General features: G+C 32.8%; 1 protein-coding gene across 1 annotated transcript in view; it reads left to right on the top strand.

Annotated features, from left to right (window-relative positions):
- SUZ12 (SUZ12 polycomb repressive complex 2 subunit) overlaps positions 1–12137 on the top strand; it is a 38329-nt gene that overhangs the window by 11614 nt on the left and 14578 nt on the right. The window contains exons 5-8 of the mRNA XM_068531194.1: positions 4697–4746; positions 7922–8007; positions 9773–10004; positions 11125–11218. Coding sequence (XP_068387295.1) covers positions 4697–4746; positions 7922–8007; positions 9773–10004; positions 11125–11218 — 462 coding nt within the window. The remainder of the gene's footprint in view (positions 1–4696; positions 4747–7921; positions 8008–9772; positions 10005–11124; positions 11219–12137) is intronic.

Genomic DNA, 12137 nt, shown 5'->3' with positions numbered 1-12137 from the left:
ATGAGCTGAGATTTGAAACATGAATATAGGAGTAAAATGGGGATAGAGGGTGAGCAGATAGGTGATTCTCGATAAAGCGAATATTATACATAACCTCATTTGAGGCCAGAGTAGCTGACTAGAGAGAGTAGGGAGAGTGACATTTGATGAGGCTAGAGCAGATGGCCATGACCAGATAATGCAGAGCCTCGTAGGCTATTTAAGGATGTTGGTCTTTATCCTAAGAAAGCCATAAATTATTTTAAATAGATATATTGCATTAATGGTGTTTCCCTAGCCACCTCTTTTGTAGATTTAGCTGCATTTTTAAAACTTCAAGCTGCTTTTTAAGTTGATTGTATGTCTTTTCCACCATAATAAGATCTGATGTCTTCCTCCCCTTTCTCTTTTTTTTTTCTTAACAGTTCTGTCTTGATTGGAAGTTTTGAAGTTGTTTTCAAATCAGCATCTTTTCAAACTTAAGTTTTGTTCGTTTTTCAGAATCTGGGCCATAGATTTCTTTGTACATACCTACTCCTGAAGATGCCTTATCATTCACCACTGAACGTATAGGATCCTTAAAATCTAAGTATTTAAGAACAAATTTTTTTTCCCCAAAACAATCATATCTTTATTGACTTTCTTTTTTCCTGAATGCAGTGGCTGTTTTTTTTACTCTTAAAGAAAATAAACATCTTTTAGAAACAACTCGATACATACAGTCTTCAGTATGAAGCAATGTACTAATAAGAACACTAGTCATCTTAACATTCACAGTTTTCATATATATTATGTATATGTATACATATATACACTGTATAATGAGGCCAGATATAACACGGCCAGATAGGAACAAATTTTTAAAATGTTCCTTCTTGTATAATCTTTGGCTTTACAATAATCCCTTTATGTTGTGTCTACAATACTTCTGGGAGGTGATTCATTTATATGTAATGGACTCCCACCCCTCATTCAACTTTATCTTCTCACTACAAAGTGTTCTCATCCTTAGGTCTGAACCTGGAAAGAGACATTGGATTCCAGAATAATGGGCTTGATGCAGTCACCAATTCCTCAGCTTTCTAATACATCGTAGCATGAAATGTAACACACTGTTATTAGATGCCAAATAGCTTATCATCACACTTGGGCTATTTTGAGGTGATACAGCCATGACCCTAGAAATGAAGCCTTACACCTGCCACTATCAGATTAATGTGTACAAATTCAAGGCACTAATCTTGGTTTCTTTCCTGCATAAAAATGTTGGTCCTTCTGTGGGATCTGGCTGTTCTTAAAATTTGAGTTTCCTACATGAATCTCATCTCAAAATGTTAGTCCCTTATGAATTTAAATTTACTTAACCTTATTCTGCAGACTTCTTTAGAATTGTCAGGTACTTGTGTTTAGAATCTTATCCCCAAATTTCACATTCCTCCTCTAGTTTCCTATTGCCATGTTGCTTGCTTCCTAAGATACAGATAGGGAACACATCACAAAGATGAACCAAATCCTTATCTGATATCTTACCTTGATCATCTAAGCTAGATCCTTTGCTGCCTAAAACTAAATAGGCCTGACCATGTTTCTTTCTTCCCTTCTTCTCATTCCCTTCTTCTGATCCAGTTTAACCAATTAAGATGTAGACACAGTAGCCACAAGAGAGGGAAGAGGGTAAATCAGAAAGGGAAAGAAAACTGCCCTTTTTCCTTGGATTCAGCCATCAACTAGGCCTCATTGTTACATTTTATTCTAGATACATATCAAGAGTGTTTACTTTTGGGGAGGGAAGGAGGAGGGGAAATTGTGCATAGCAAATCACATTCCCATGTTTGTTTTTTAAGTTGGTTAATTGAAATTTGGAATTCCTTTTCTCAAAGAAACTTTATAATGGTGGCTGAATGTGCTTGCCATCTTATTTAACTTACAATGTAGCATTTAAAACTGTGTCTCAGACCATCCTTTGGTGACCTTTCTGTTTGTTTTTAATTTCCAGTCCTTTGTAGATGGATACTTTTGTAAATGTACTGATCACATACTTGGATGTTGTGGCCATGTTAAATTTTTATGAAAGTGGTTAAAGTCTTATTCTCAACTTCTTGCCTTGTTGTGGAATGGTAACAGTTTCCCGAATGACCTCAGTTTGCAGACCACGTTTTGAATAACACTAATTTAAAATATTTTCTGGGGTAGATCAATGCAAGGTATTTCTGTCATTTCACAGTTGGAACTTAGAATCGCATTCCCTATAAAAACAATATAAATAATATTATAAGTACTACAGTATAATGGGTCCTGATCCCTGACCTTAAAAATCTTATTACTCTAGGGAGGACATCATTATCCTTTTGAAAATCATTTGTTGAGTGCCTTTCTGTAAGACACTGCTAGGTGCTAAGGACACTGATATGTCAAAAGAGAATGTGTGTGAAAAAATTGTGACAAAGTGGTAAATACAAGTGCTTGTAAAGGAAATTAAGCTCTGGGATGTTTGGGGATGGGTCTTTGTAGAAGAGGGAGAGGGTATTTTGATGGATTGTTTAGTGTTTTATCCAAGCCTCACAATCTTGAGAGAGGTTATCTCCTCATTTTATAGATATCAGGTCACAGCTAATAACTGGAGCCAGAATTCAAACTTGGATTTTGTCATCCTATTCTACTTTCCTATATATGGCTTTAGTAGAGGTAAAAAGGAATGGGAACCGTATTACGGACAGCAGTTAGACGAAAGATTTCACAGTTGGGGACCCATTAGAAAATTGGAGAAAGGAATGATTCATACAAAACCATTTTAAGAAAATTTACCTGGCCTTAGTATGTAGGTTTAACTGAAGCAACTAAGAATAGGATAGACTGGTTGTGACTAATGGATTATCTTCTAACATGGAAACTGTAGAATATTTCTCTCTTTCAGTTTTGTTTTGGAGTTTCACCAATTCTGCATTGTGAGGTTACATTTATGGAACAGTTTTGATAGGAAAATGCTAATTATCTTTTAGTAAAATGGCACGTAGATTTCATAGATGGTAGATATACTTTTTAAAAATCAACTTTGGGTATAATTAACATTCAATAAAATACACTCACCCTAAGTATATAGTTTGAGTTTTGACAAATGTATGCATTCGCACAAGCATAACCACGATTAAGATATAGAACATTTTCATTACGTTGAAAAAGTCCTTTGAGCTCCTTTACAGTTGATCCCCTTAATGTACTTTTTTTTTTGAGGTATAAATTATATGCAGTCCAGTTCACTCTTTGGTATATAGTTCTGATGCATTCAGTCAGGTAACAACCACTACAATTAAGATAAACCCTACAGATTCCCTCATGCCCCATTTATAGTCAACCCTCCCCCTCCCCACTCCCGCTGTGTTTCTGAAATGTATCTGATACGTGTCAGAAAGTAATATACATGAATTACCTGTTTTCAAGAATCCCATTTTATTTTCTTGATACTTAAGTTATAATTGCTATTCTTAGTTTTTCCTTTCTATGTTTATGCTTTCTAACTCCGCTTGGACCCTTACACTTCTACTCCGCCATAGTCATTTTGTTCTCTACTGATATCCTAGCATACTTTTCTTAGTACTGTTCTAGAAATGCCCTTCAGGACCCCCACCCTGTAGTTTTTTTAGCATACACTTTCATAGATTACCTCACTAAGAAAATAGAGGCATCCTCACATCTTCTGTTGAAATATCTCACTTACCTCCTGTTTCTCTAAGAAGAAGAGTCCTGGGCAAAGTTACAAAGCTAACCTCTTTATAATATGTCCTCATTTCCAGTCATTACTTGTTCCTTAACGCTCTCTTGCCTCAAAGTCTTTACATAACTCTTCCCCTCTGATTATAAGAATGTATAGATTGTCACCATCATTTAAAAAAAAAACAAAAACATACCCTTTATTGATCCTTATTGCCCTTTTACTGCTATTTACTTTGATTCTTTAGTAAATTTCTTGAGTAAAAGTACTGCTTCCCTTTTCCCAACATCTGTTCTGGAAAGTTATGAATGGCTCCTGATCACGAGATAGATTGCTCTTTTTCCAGTTTAAAGGTACTACAAAAGCCTGTTGATGTTTTTGTTTATTCTATCCCAACTTAATAGTTTTTCCATTGGTAGTAAATATTTTTCAAAACAAAAGGATCATTATAGTTTATGCTTCCTTTTCATTGCTTCTAAAACTAAAAGTGAAAATGACAAGTTGAAACAGTAAATTACAAATCTATAGCAGATTTGTAATTGTATATTTCATCCCTAATTGAAGTAGAAGTGATGGTTCTGCATCATTTGTTAGGAGGTTGAAATTCCATAGCTTGAAAATACTCAAACACTTTTGCCTGGATTCAGCTACCGTTTGACGGGTGGGAAGGGAAACCTGTCCCCATTTTATAGGTAGAACACTAAAGCACAGTAAATTATCTTGCCTCTTATTTGGTGGTCTGTTATTTTCTGCTTTGCTTCTTTGGTGTTTGTGTGTGTGTGTGTGTGTGTATGTATGTGTGTGTTTTTAATGTGTATAGACACACTATTTTGGATGTCATACTTAACAGGGAGAGCATGGAGTCATGGGCTTGAACAGAGTTAAGAATTAGACAGCCAAATATTTATAAATTAGCTGAAGTAGCTTTGATTTCAGTGTTATATTTTAAAGTTGAGGTTATTTTTATTATAGAATATTAAAGTGATAAAATTTTTTTGTTCTGTTTAGCTTGTCAGCTCATCTGCAGCTTACATTCACTGGTTTCTTCCACAAAAATGGTATGTACTTAAACATATTGGCATTCTAACAACAAAACACCTTTGTGACTGAAAAAAAAATTTGCATGTAAATTCATAAAATTATATTTAATGGAAAAGATGTTGATGTTGATAATTTAATTTCTCTTTAGTGGATTTCTCCAACAGTTTCAATTATTGCTTTATTTGGTCAGTGGTGGGATGTGGAGGAGGTAACTTGCAACTCATTAAACTTTAAAAGTAGTAGTTCTTAAATTTTAGTGTGTGTAGAAACGTTTTGACAGTTTGTTTGAAGTACGTATACCTGGATACTACAGGGACTCAGATCTAGCAGGGTTTTGGTGGAGCTTAGAAATCTGCATTTTAATAAAGCACCAAGGTAATTCAGAAGTAGGTCATCTGAGGAACAAGTTTTAAGAAACTCTGGCTTTAAAAAAAGAATGTGTCAACATATATGTGTGTAACTGAGTCACTCTGCTGTACAGCAGAGGTTGGCACAACGTTGTAAATCAACTACACTTCAATAAAAATAAATAAATAAGAAACTCTGCCTTAAAAGTTTTTAAAAATTGTAGGTAGACTTTATACATAAGGTTGTGTACATCGCCTGGTTTTCTTATTGCTGTCTTGCTGTCCATTTAAGTTTTAAGTAGATTTTTAAATTGTTAAAATAATCAGTGCTGTGTGGGATCATTCTTGAAGGTAAACGTTAGCTTCATCTGGCTCATATCTAAATAGATGAAATTCTGGCTCTTACTGCTCAACCGTACCTTTTAGGGCTCTAAGTATTGCAGTTTAAAAAACGCTGTGTAACATTATCTTACCCAACTCAGAGCCATCATTCCAAAGATCCTAAGTAGAAAATAATGGGAAGGACTTGTAATGAAATTAAATTTCTTAGATTTTGTCATTTCTTATTTCCAACGTTTTTCGAACTTTAAGTTATAAAGACTAATGATGAGAATTGTAATTAATTGCCTTCGAACCTGGAATAGGTGAAGAGTCTCCTGAGTAGAGCCCTTTCTGCATAAACATTTTGAGTATTTTTTTAATACAATAATAAAACAACTGAAACAACCACTGCTACCAATGGGATATATCAATGTGTTAGATATTATATAAAGAAAATTATATAGTCTTAAATGTTACCTCATTAAAAGAGGTGAAAGCATACTGGGTAAAGTTTCAGTTGGTTTCAGAATGGATAAAATGCCTCTAGGCTTGTCCCTCTTAAATTTGTATGTGTATCCTTTAATAATCATGTAATGGAATAAAACCTTTATAAGAAACAGGTCAAGTTGGTCATCCTTGGTATTGTTTAGTAAGAAACAAAGTTTAATAATAAGCAAAATGGTTATATTAGAACAGTTTGATAACTAGTCAGGTTTTTAATGTAAGAAATTTGAAGTCTGGTCATATCTGTATTAGCAGCTAATGTAACTTTACTTCTAGTTTTGCCTTACATCTGGTCTATTTTTTTAAATAGAAGTAACCTCAGTAGCATTTTCATGGTTTTTTTCCTCCTAAATCATTTATAATCATCTTGTAGAGTTCATATTTCTAATCATTCATCATACTTGGTCTTCTGTGATACTTAAAAAGTACATGAACTCTAATACTTTAGAAGCTTATAATTTGAATTTTATAGGTTTGTTAGCCCTTTGTTCTCAGGGACTTCTATAAAACATATAAATTATTCATCACTGAAATCATTGATGGATATTAATCGAATAATATTTACTAATTAATATTATTTGATTAATTAATAGTAATTGAATTTACTTGAATTAATTAGTTGAAATTAACTGGAACATGGTACGATAAACTTTTTTCCCATCTACATGACAAAAAAGTTCAAAAATTGCACAAATTCACTTGAAATTTTTTTTCTTGATATTACTGAAGTAAATGAGAAAGTAAACTCTGTTGATACTTCTATTTCCAGAAAATAATTTCCCATTTTAACTTTGAAATTAGTGGAAGTTGGAAAGAAGCAGATATATTGCCTCCCTTGTCTATTCAAGGTATATTCGTAGTTTTTTTTTTAAGAAATAATATTTTTAAGAAATCAGGATAGAAAAGCAACATCACAATCCCTAAAATATGATTATTTTTTCTTTTGTTTTTAAATGAAGACTTTTGTTTAGCAATTACTACTTGAGACTGCTTAGAATGAATACACAAAGATTATTAGGGTACTATTTTCATGGTGAGTATTGTTCAGAGAGTATTTTTGTTACTGCATTTTAGATATTCGGTTATTTTTTGGTATGTTAAATTATTTTTATCCTGGATGCAACTTTCAAGAGACTGATTGAAATGTATTTTATGTATACACCCTGAGTAAGAAGAATGTTTTCAAGTAGAAAGAAGTATTGTCCAAAATCTCAGAACAAAAATTATTTTATTTCTGTATATGTTTATGGATTTGTCTATAATATATAGAGAACTATATAGAAGTACATAGTAGTTCGATATATTAGGAACTTAATGATGAATGAATGATTAAATATTTAAGTTTTTTGGACTATTAATGCCTTTGGGATTAAAGACAAGCTGTAGGGAAGTATTCTGGAACCTTAATTTGCAGAAGCCTTTGTTAGTTCATTGATATAGAGAATATAGACTATTACTTTAAAATTAAATTTTCTAAACATTATAAACCAAGAGATTTCCCTAGGTAGTAAATAATGTCTTGATTTTTGCTATCCCATTTAGGCATGTAAGTTTTATGTTTAATATTTTTTGAAAACTTTTTTTAATCCCTTTGGTTATGTTTTGATCAAATCAAAGAGCCTTTTAGTTTAAATATCTGAGCATTCAAAATGAAATGAAATATGTAAAATAGTAACCAGTTCAATTTAAATGTATCTTAAACTAAATAATTTTTCTAATAGGTTTTAGAAGAAGGAAAAAGTTTTTTAATGTTTATTTTGTGTGTTACCTCTCCTGAACTGTTTCATTTGCGCTTTCTACTAAGAAGCCTTAACTGTATTTGTCAAATTTGAAACTGATCTTGGGAAAAAGGAATGAGTAAACTTCTGAGAAGACTTCATTATAGGAAGTCTTTTTTGTAAATTCTCAGACTTCTTAGGAAAATGAATACTATTTTTTAAAAATAGATTTTAATCACTTCTCGGTCTTTTGACTAAGATCAAGTGTAAAATAGATTTTAAAGTATTGATTTTCTATTTAGATAAGCCATCACAAAATTCAGAAAATGAACAAAATTCTGTTACCCTGGAAGTCCTGCTTGTGAAAGTTTGCCACAAAAAAAGAAAGGTAATGTATAGGATGATACTGGTAGATGAAATGGAATAATTTTTTTCATTGAATATATTTATGCATATATATCGTTTATGCATATAAACCTTAAAAGCTTTTAAATATGTTGATGGCTGAATTGTAAAACTGATAACCTCTTTTGCCAACCTCCCATATCTTCATGTTTTTTCTAATCTGGCTATAGGTATCTGCATAAAACTTTCTGTTACAGGAGTATGACAGTGAAGGGAAGAAGCTATCTTTTAGCATCTTAGGAGATAAATTCAGTTGCTTCCTGCCACTCCAGTCTCTTAGCTTATTTTTTTTAGCTATTTGTACACATTAATGTTTTAAATAAGGGCTAAGAGAGAGTTTTTCCCAAAAGGATTATCTTGTAACACTACTCTCAGGCAAAGAAATTTCTGTTTCTAGCATTATCAGCCGTTAACTTATAAATATATTGCTTCAAATTTTTATTTATAAGATGAAATCATTTCACCATAGAAACAAGTATTATGGTGGTTAAATTTCCTGGGCAACCCACCAAAGCCAACAGATATACTTTTAGTAGCCTTAAGTCCTTGGGTATTTTAAGAATGGGAGGGAATTCCCAGGCGGTCCAGTGGTTAGGACTTCTTAGTCCCACTGCAGGGGGCCTGGACTCGATCCCTGGTCGGGGAACTAAAAGCCCACAAGCCATGTGGTGAGACCAAAAAAAAAAAAAGAATGACCTGTATAGAGGTTCTGATTGCTCATGCTCTTCCAAAATCAATCACAGTAAGGTGATATGGTGAAAACTGTGCTAGAGCATTGGTATGGAATAGACCAAGGTGATGGGAGACAGCAGTGTAAGTACATGTTAAAAACTCTATAAAGTTAGTTAATAATACTCCACGCTCCCACCCAACCCCCATACGCAAGAAGTAGTGATGTGAAAATTCAAGATAATATTAAGGCAAAAAAATGCCTGTAACTATAGTATGATCCTTTTTGTGTTAAAAAAAAATAATAGGCATAAATATTTTCTTCAAAGGATATATACAACCAATTGCTAATATTAGTCTTCTCTGGAGTATAAGACCTGGGGGGTGGAGGAGACTTTTATTTTTCTCATTTTATATTCTTGTAGAGCAGAATTTTAAGACCATAAGCATGTATTCTGTTTGTTTTTAAAAAGAAGTTACCTAAAATAATGTACTATATTTTCTTGTTAAAAAGGTCTTCTGCATCTTGCAATTTTTCAACTTTGCTCTTTCAGCGTAACTCTAGTTATATAATTACAGAACATTACTCATAAGATGATTAATGTTACTTCTTATAAACTATTTCAATATATGGATTTACTATTTCTCAGTGTTGTTGACAGTGGGGTTATTGTAATAATCTTTTTTCATTTCTAATAGTCCTATCAGTCATTTTGTTAAAATAGAATATTTAAGGGGAAAAGGTTAATTTGCATGAGTTGTAATATTTTAAGCATGGTTTTAGTTCTATATTTCTAACTTAAAACTTTCAGATGACCATCAGCTAAATATTAGATATACTATTATATCATTATTTTCATTATATTGAGGATATCCTCAATTGTGCTAATATTTGAAAGATAGTTGATCCAAATTTTCTTTTTGCTTCATCACAATTTTTAGACGTATGGTTAGAATTTTAGCATGCCATTTGGAAATCATGGCCTATACCATATTTCCTATAGCTGTGATTAGAGGTTTTATTGTAATTCTTACAATTGCATATGCATAAATAAATATAATAATCTTTGCCTTTGCAGGATGTAAGTTGTCCAATAAGGCAAGTTCCTACAGGTAAAAAGCAGGTGCCTTTGAATCCTGACCTCAATCAAACAAAACCTGGAAATTTCCCGTCCCTTGCAGTTTCCAGTAATGAATTTGAACCTAGTAACAGCCATATGGTGAAGTCTTACTCATTGCTATTTAGAGTGACTCGTCCAGGAAGAAGAGAGTTTAATGGAATGATTAATGGAGAAACCAATGAAAATATTGGTAATTTTTATTTTAATAATTTTACTAGATTTTGTTGGAGATTAAGGTGATCAGTGAAAATGATTGAACTAATACATCTTCATAGTATTCATAATTGTGTACAAAATATTTCTTTTTTTAGTTATTTTCATATTTAGAGGAAAAAATGGCGCAGAACTAGAAATAAATGCATGAGTTCTAATAGCATGGCCTTTATTTATTTGCAAATCTCTTATAGTCTAATGAGATAATTAATTTTATGGTATATTGGCCTTGCTTTTAGACTTTTGGCTATTGTGCTGTACTAGGTATTTCATCTGTAAAATTCTCATTGTTGTACGATGAAACATTTCATGCAGCAAAAAAAAAAAAAATGTATATATGTATATATTGAACACTGGATGGAAAATACTGGTATTTAAATTAGTCTCTCAGCAAACAATGAATTCATTCCCCCCTCAACATTTTATTGTGAAAAATTTCACACATACAGAACAGACAAAAGAATTTGGTAGTGAACACCTATCCACCTACCACTTAGAGTCTACAATTAACTTTTTATTATACTTACCATACATGTATCCTTGTATCCTCCCAACAGTTCTGAATCCACCTTTGAGGTAATCATTCAAACAACATATAGGTGCTGGGGACACAAAGATGATTAAAAAATCCAGTCCCATCTTCCAAAGGCTCATAACCTAGAGTATGGAGATAAACATAAAATATAATTGCAGCTAAATGATATGTGGTATAATAGAGGTATTTGTGAAGTTCAGGGGAGAAGCACCTTGGAAGAAATAATCTTTGAGTCTTGAAGTATCCTTTGAAGTTCCTGGAAAGTAACCATGAATGAGGAGGGTTTTTTTCTCCTTGCCTAGCAAGAAAGATCATTCTGAACAGAAAATAACATTTGCAAAAATGTGGGGTTAATAATGTCAATGAATATCAAAAAGTAAGGACATACGCATAAGGCTGAGACATAAAGTTGAAGAGTGTTTGGATATTATTATATTGCAACTTAAGTTTATTTGTACCTCATTTGGGATAAATGTAGTATGTTATGTGGAGGGACTATATATCATAAATATGATGTTTTTGCTTGAATATTTGATTCATGAGAAATGTTTGTCAAATTCAGATGTCAATGAAGAACTTCCAGCTAGAAGAAAACGAAATCGTGAAGATGGGGAAAAAACATTTGTTGCACAAATGACAGTATTTGATAAAAACAGGTAATGTTGATGGACAAGCAAGGCTCCCATGTTTTAGAAATGTTTTTATTTTGAAGCAGAATATAGTGGTGATATTGTTTCTTTGCCTTTGTTTCTCTTTATTCTTATGGATGAAAAAACAAATTTGCAAATACTGAACTTTTCTCTTTATCACATAGAAAGCAATAAACACAGATGAGGAACTATTTGAACGGCTCAGTTAAGATTGTTTATTCAGCAAGTATTTTCTGAGTGTCTCCTCTTTGTCAGACACTGTTTTAGGCAGTGAGAAGGCAACAAAACCCCTGCCCTCATGGAGCTTAATTTCTAGTGGAGGAAACAGACACCACCCCCCAAAATTGTATCAACTAATGTCACTTAGTGGGAATGCTGTGAAGAAAAATAAAGAGAATAAATGGTGGTTTTGTAGAGAAAGCCTCTGAGAAAAGGTCATATTTGAGCAGAGACCTGAATAAAGTGGGCCCCATGCAAATCTTGAGATTATGTATTTACTAGAGTTAAGGAAGAAAAGTGTGTGTAATCATTGTGTGGCTCTGTGTGCATTTGGCACAGGGTAGCAAGGAACACTTGGATTTATAATAATCTCTGCAGTTTTCATTTGGGAATGAAACATCTTAGTGCCAGTAAAAGAACCTCTGGGAAGCAAATACAGCATTCTTTTTTGATAGGGTTGGAGGATGAAACCTAATGATTTCTTGTCTTAGGCTGCTCACTGGTAGTTAACCCTTAGGTATAGGAGAAAGAGCCAAGAAAAGCAATTAGTGTGTTTCTCCTGCTCTTTGAAAAGTAAATTGTTGCCTTAATGTAATCCACTTATTAGCCACTAGGGTAAAGAAAGGTTATAGGGCTTTTAATGGGAAAGCAAAGGTGATTAGGAATAATGCCATGGATTTTGCTACCATATTGTCTTAGAGTATAT

This window comes from Eschrichtius robustus, chromosome 20 (assembly GCF_028021215.1).
Source record: "Eschrichtius robustus isolate mEscRob2 chromosome 20, mEscRob2.pri, whole genome shotgun sequence".
NCBI lineage: Eukaryota > Metazoa > Chordata > Mammalia > Artiodactyla > Eschrichtiidae > Eschrichtius > Eschrichtius robustus.
Note: the sequence above shows the minus strand (reverse complement) of the source record. Positions and strands in the feature narration are given on the sequence as shown.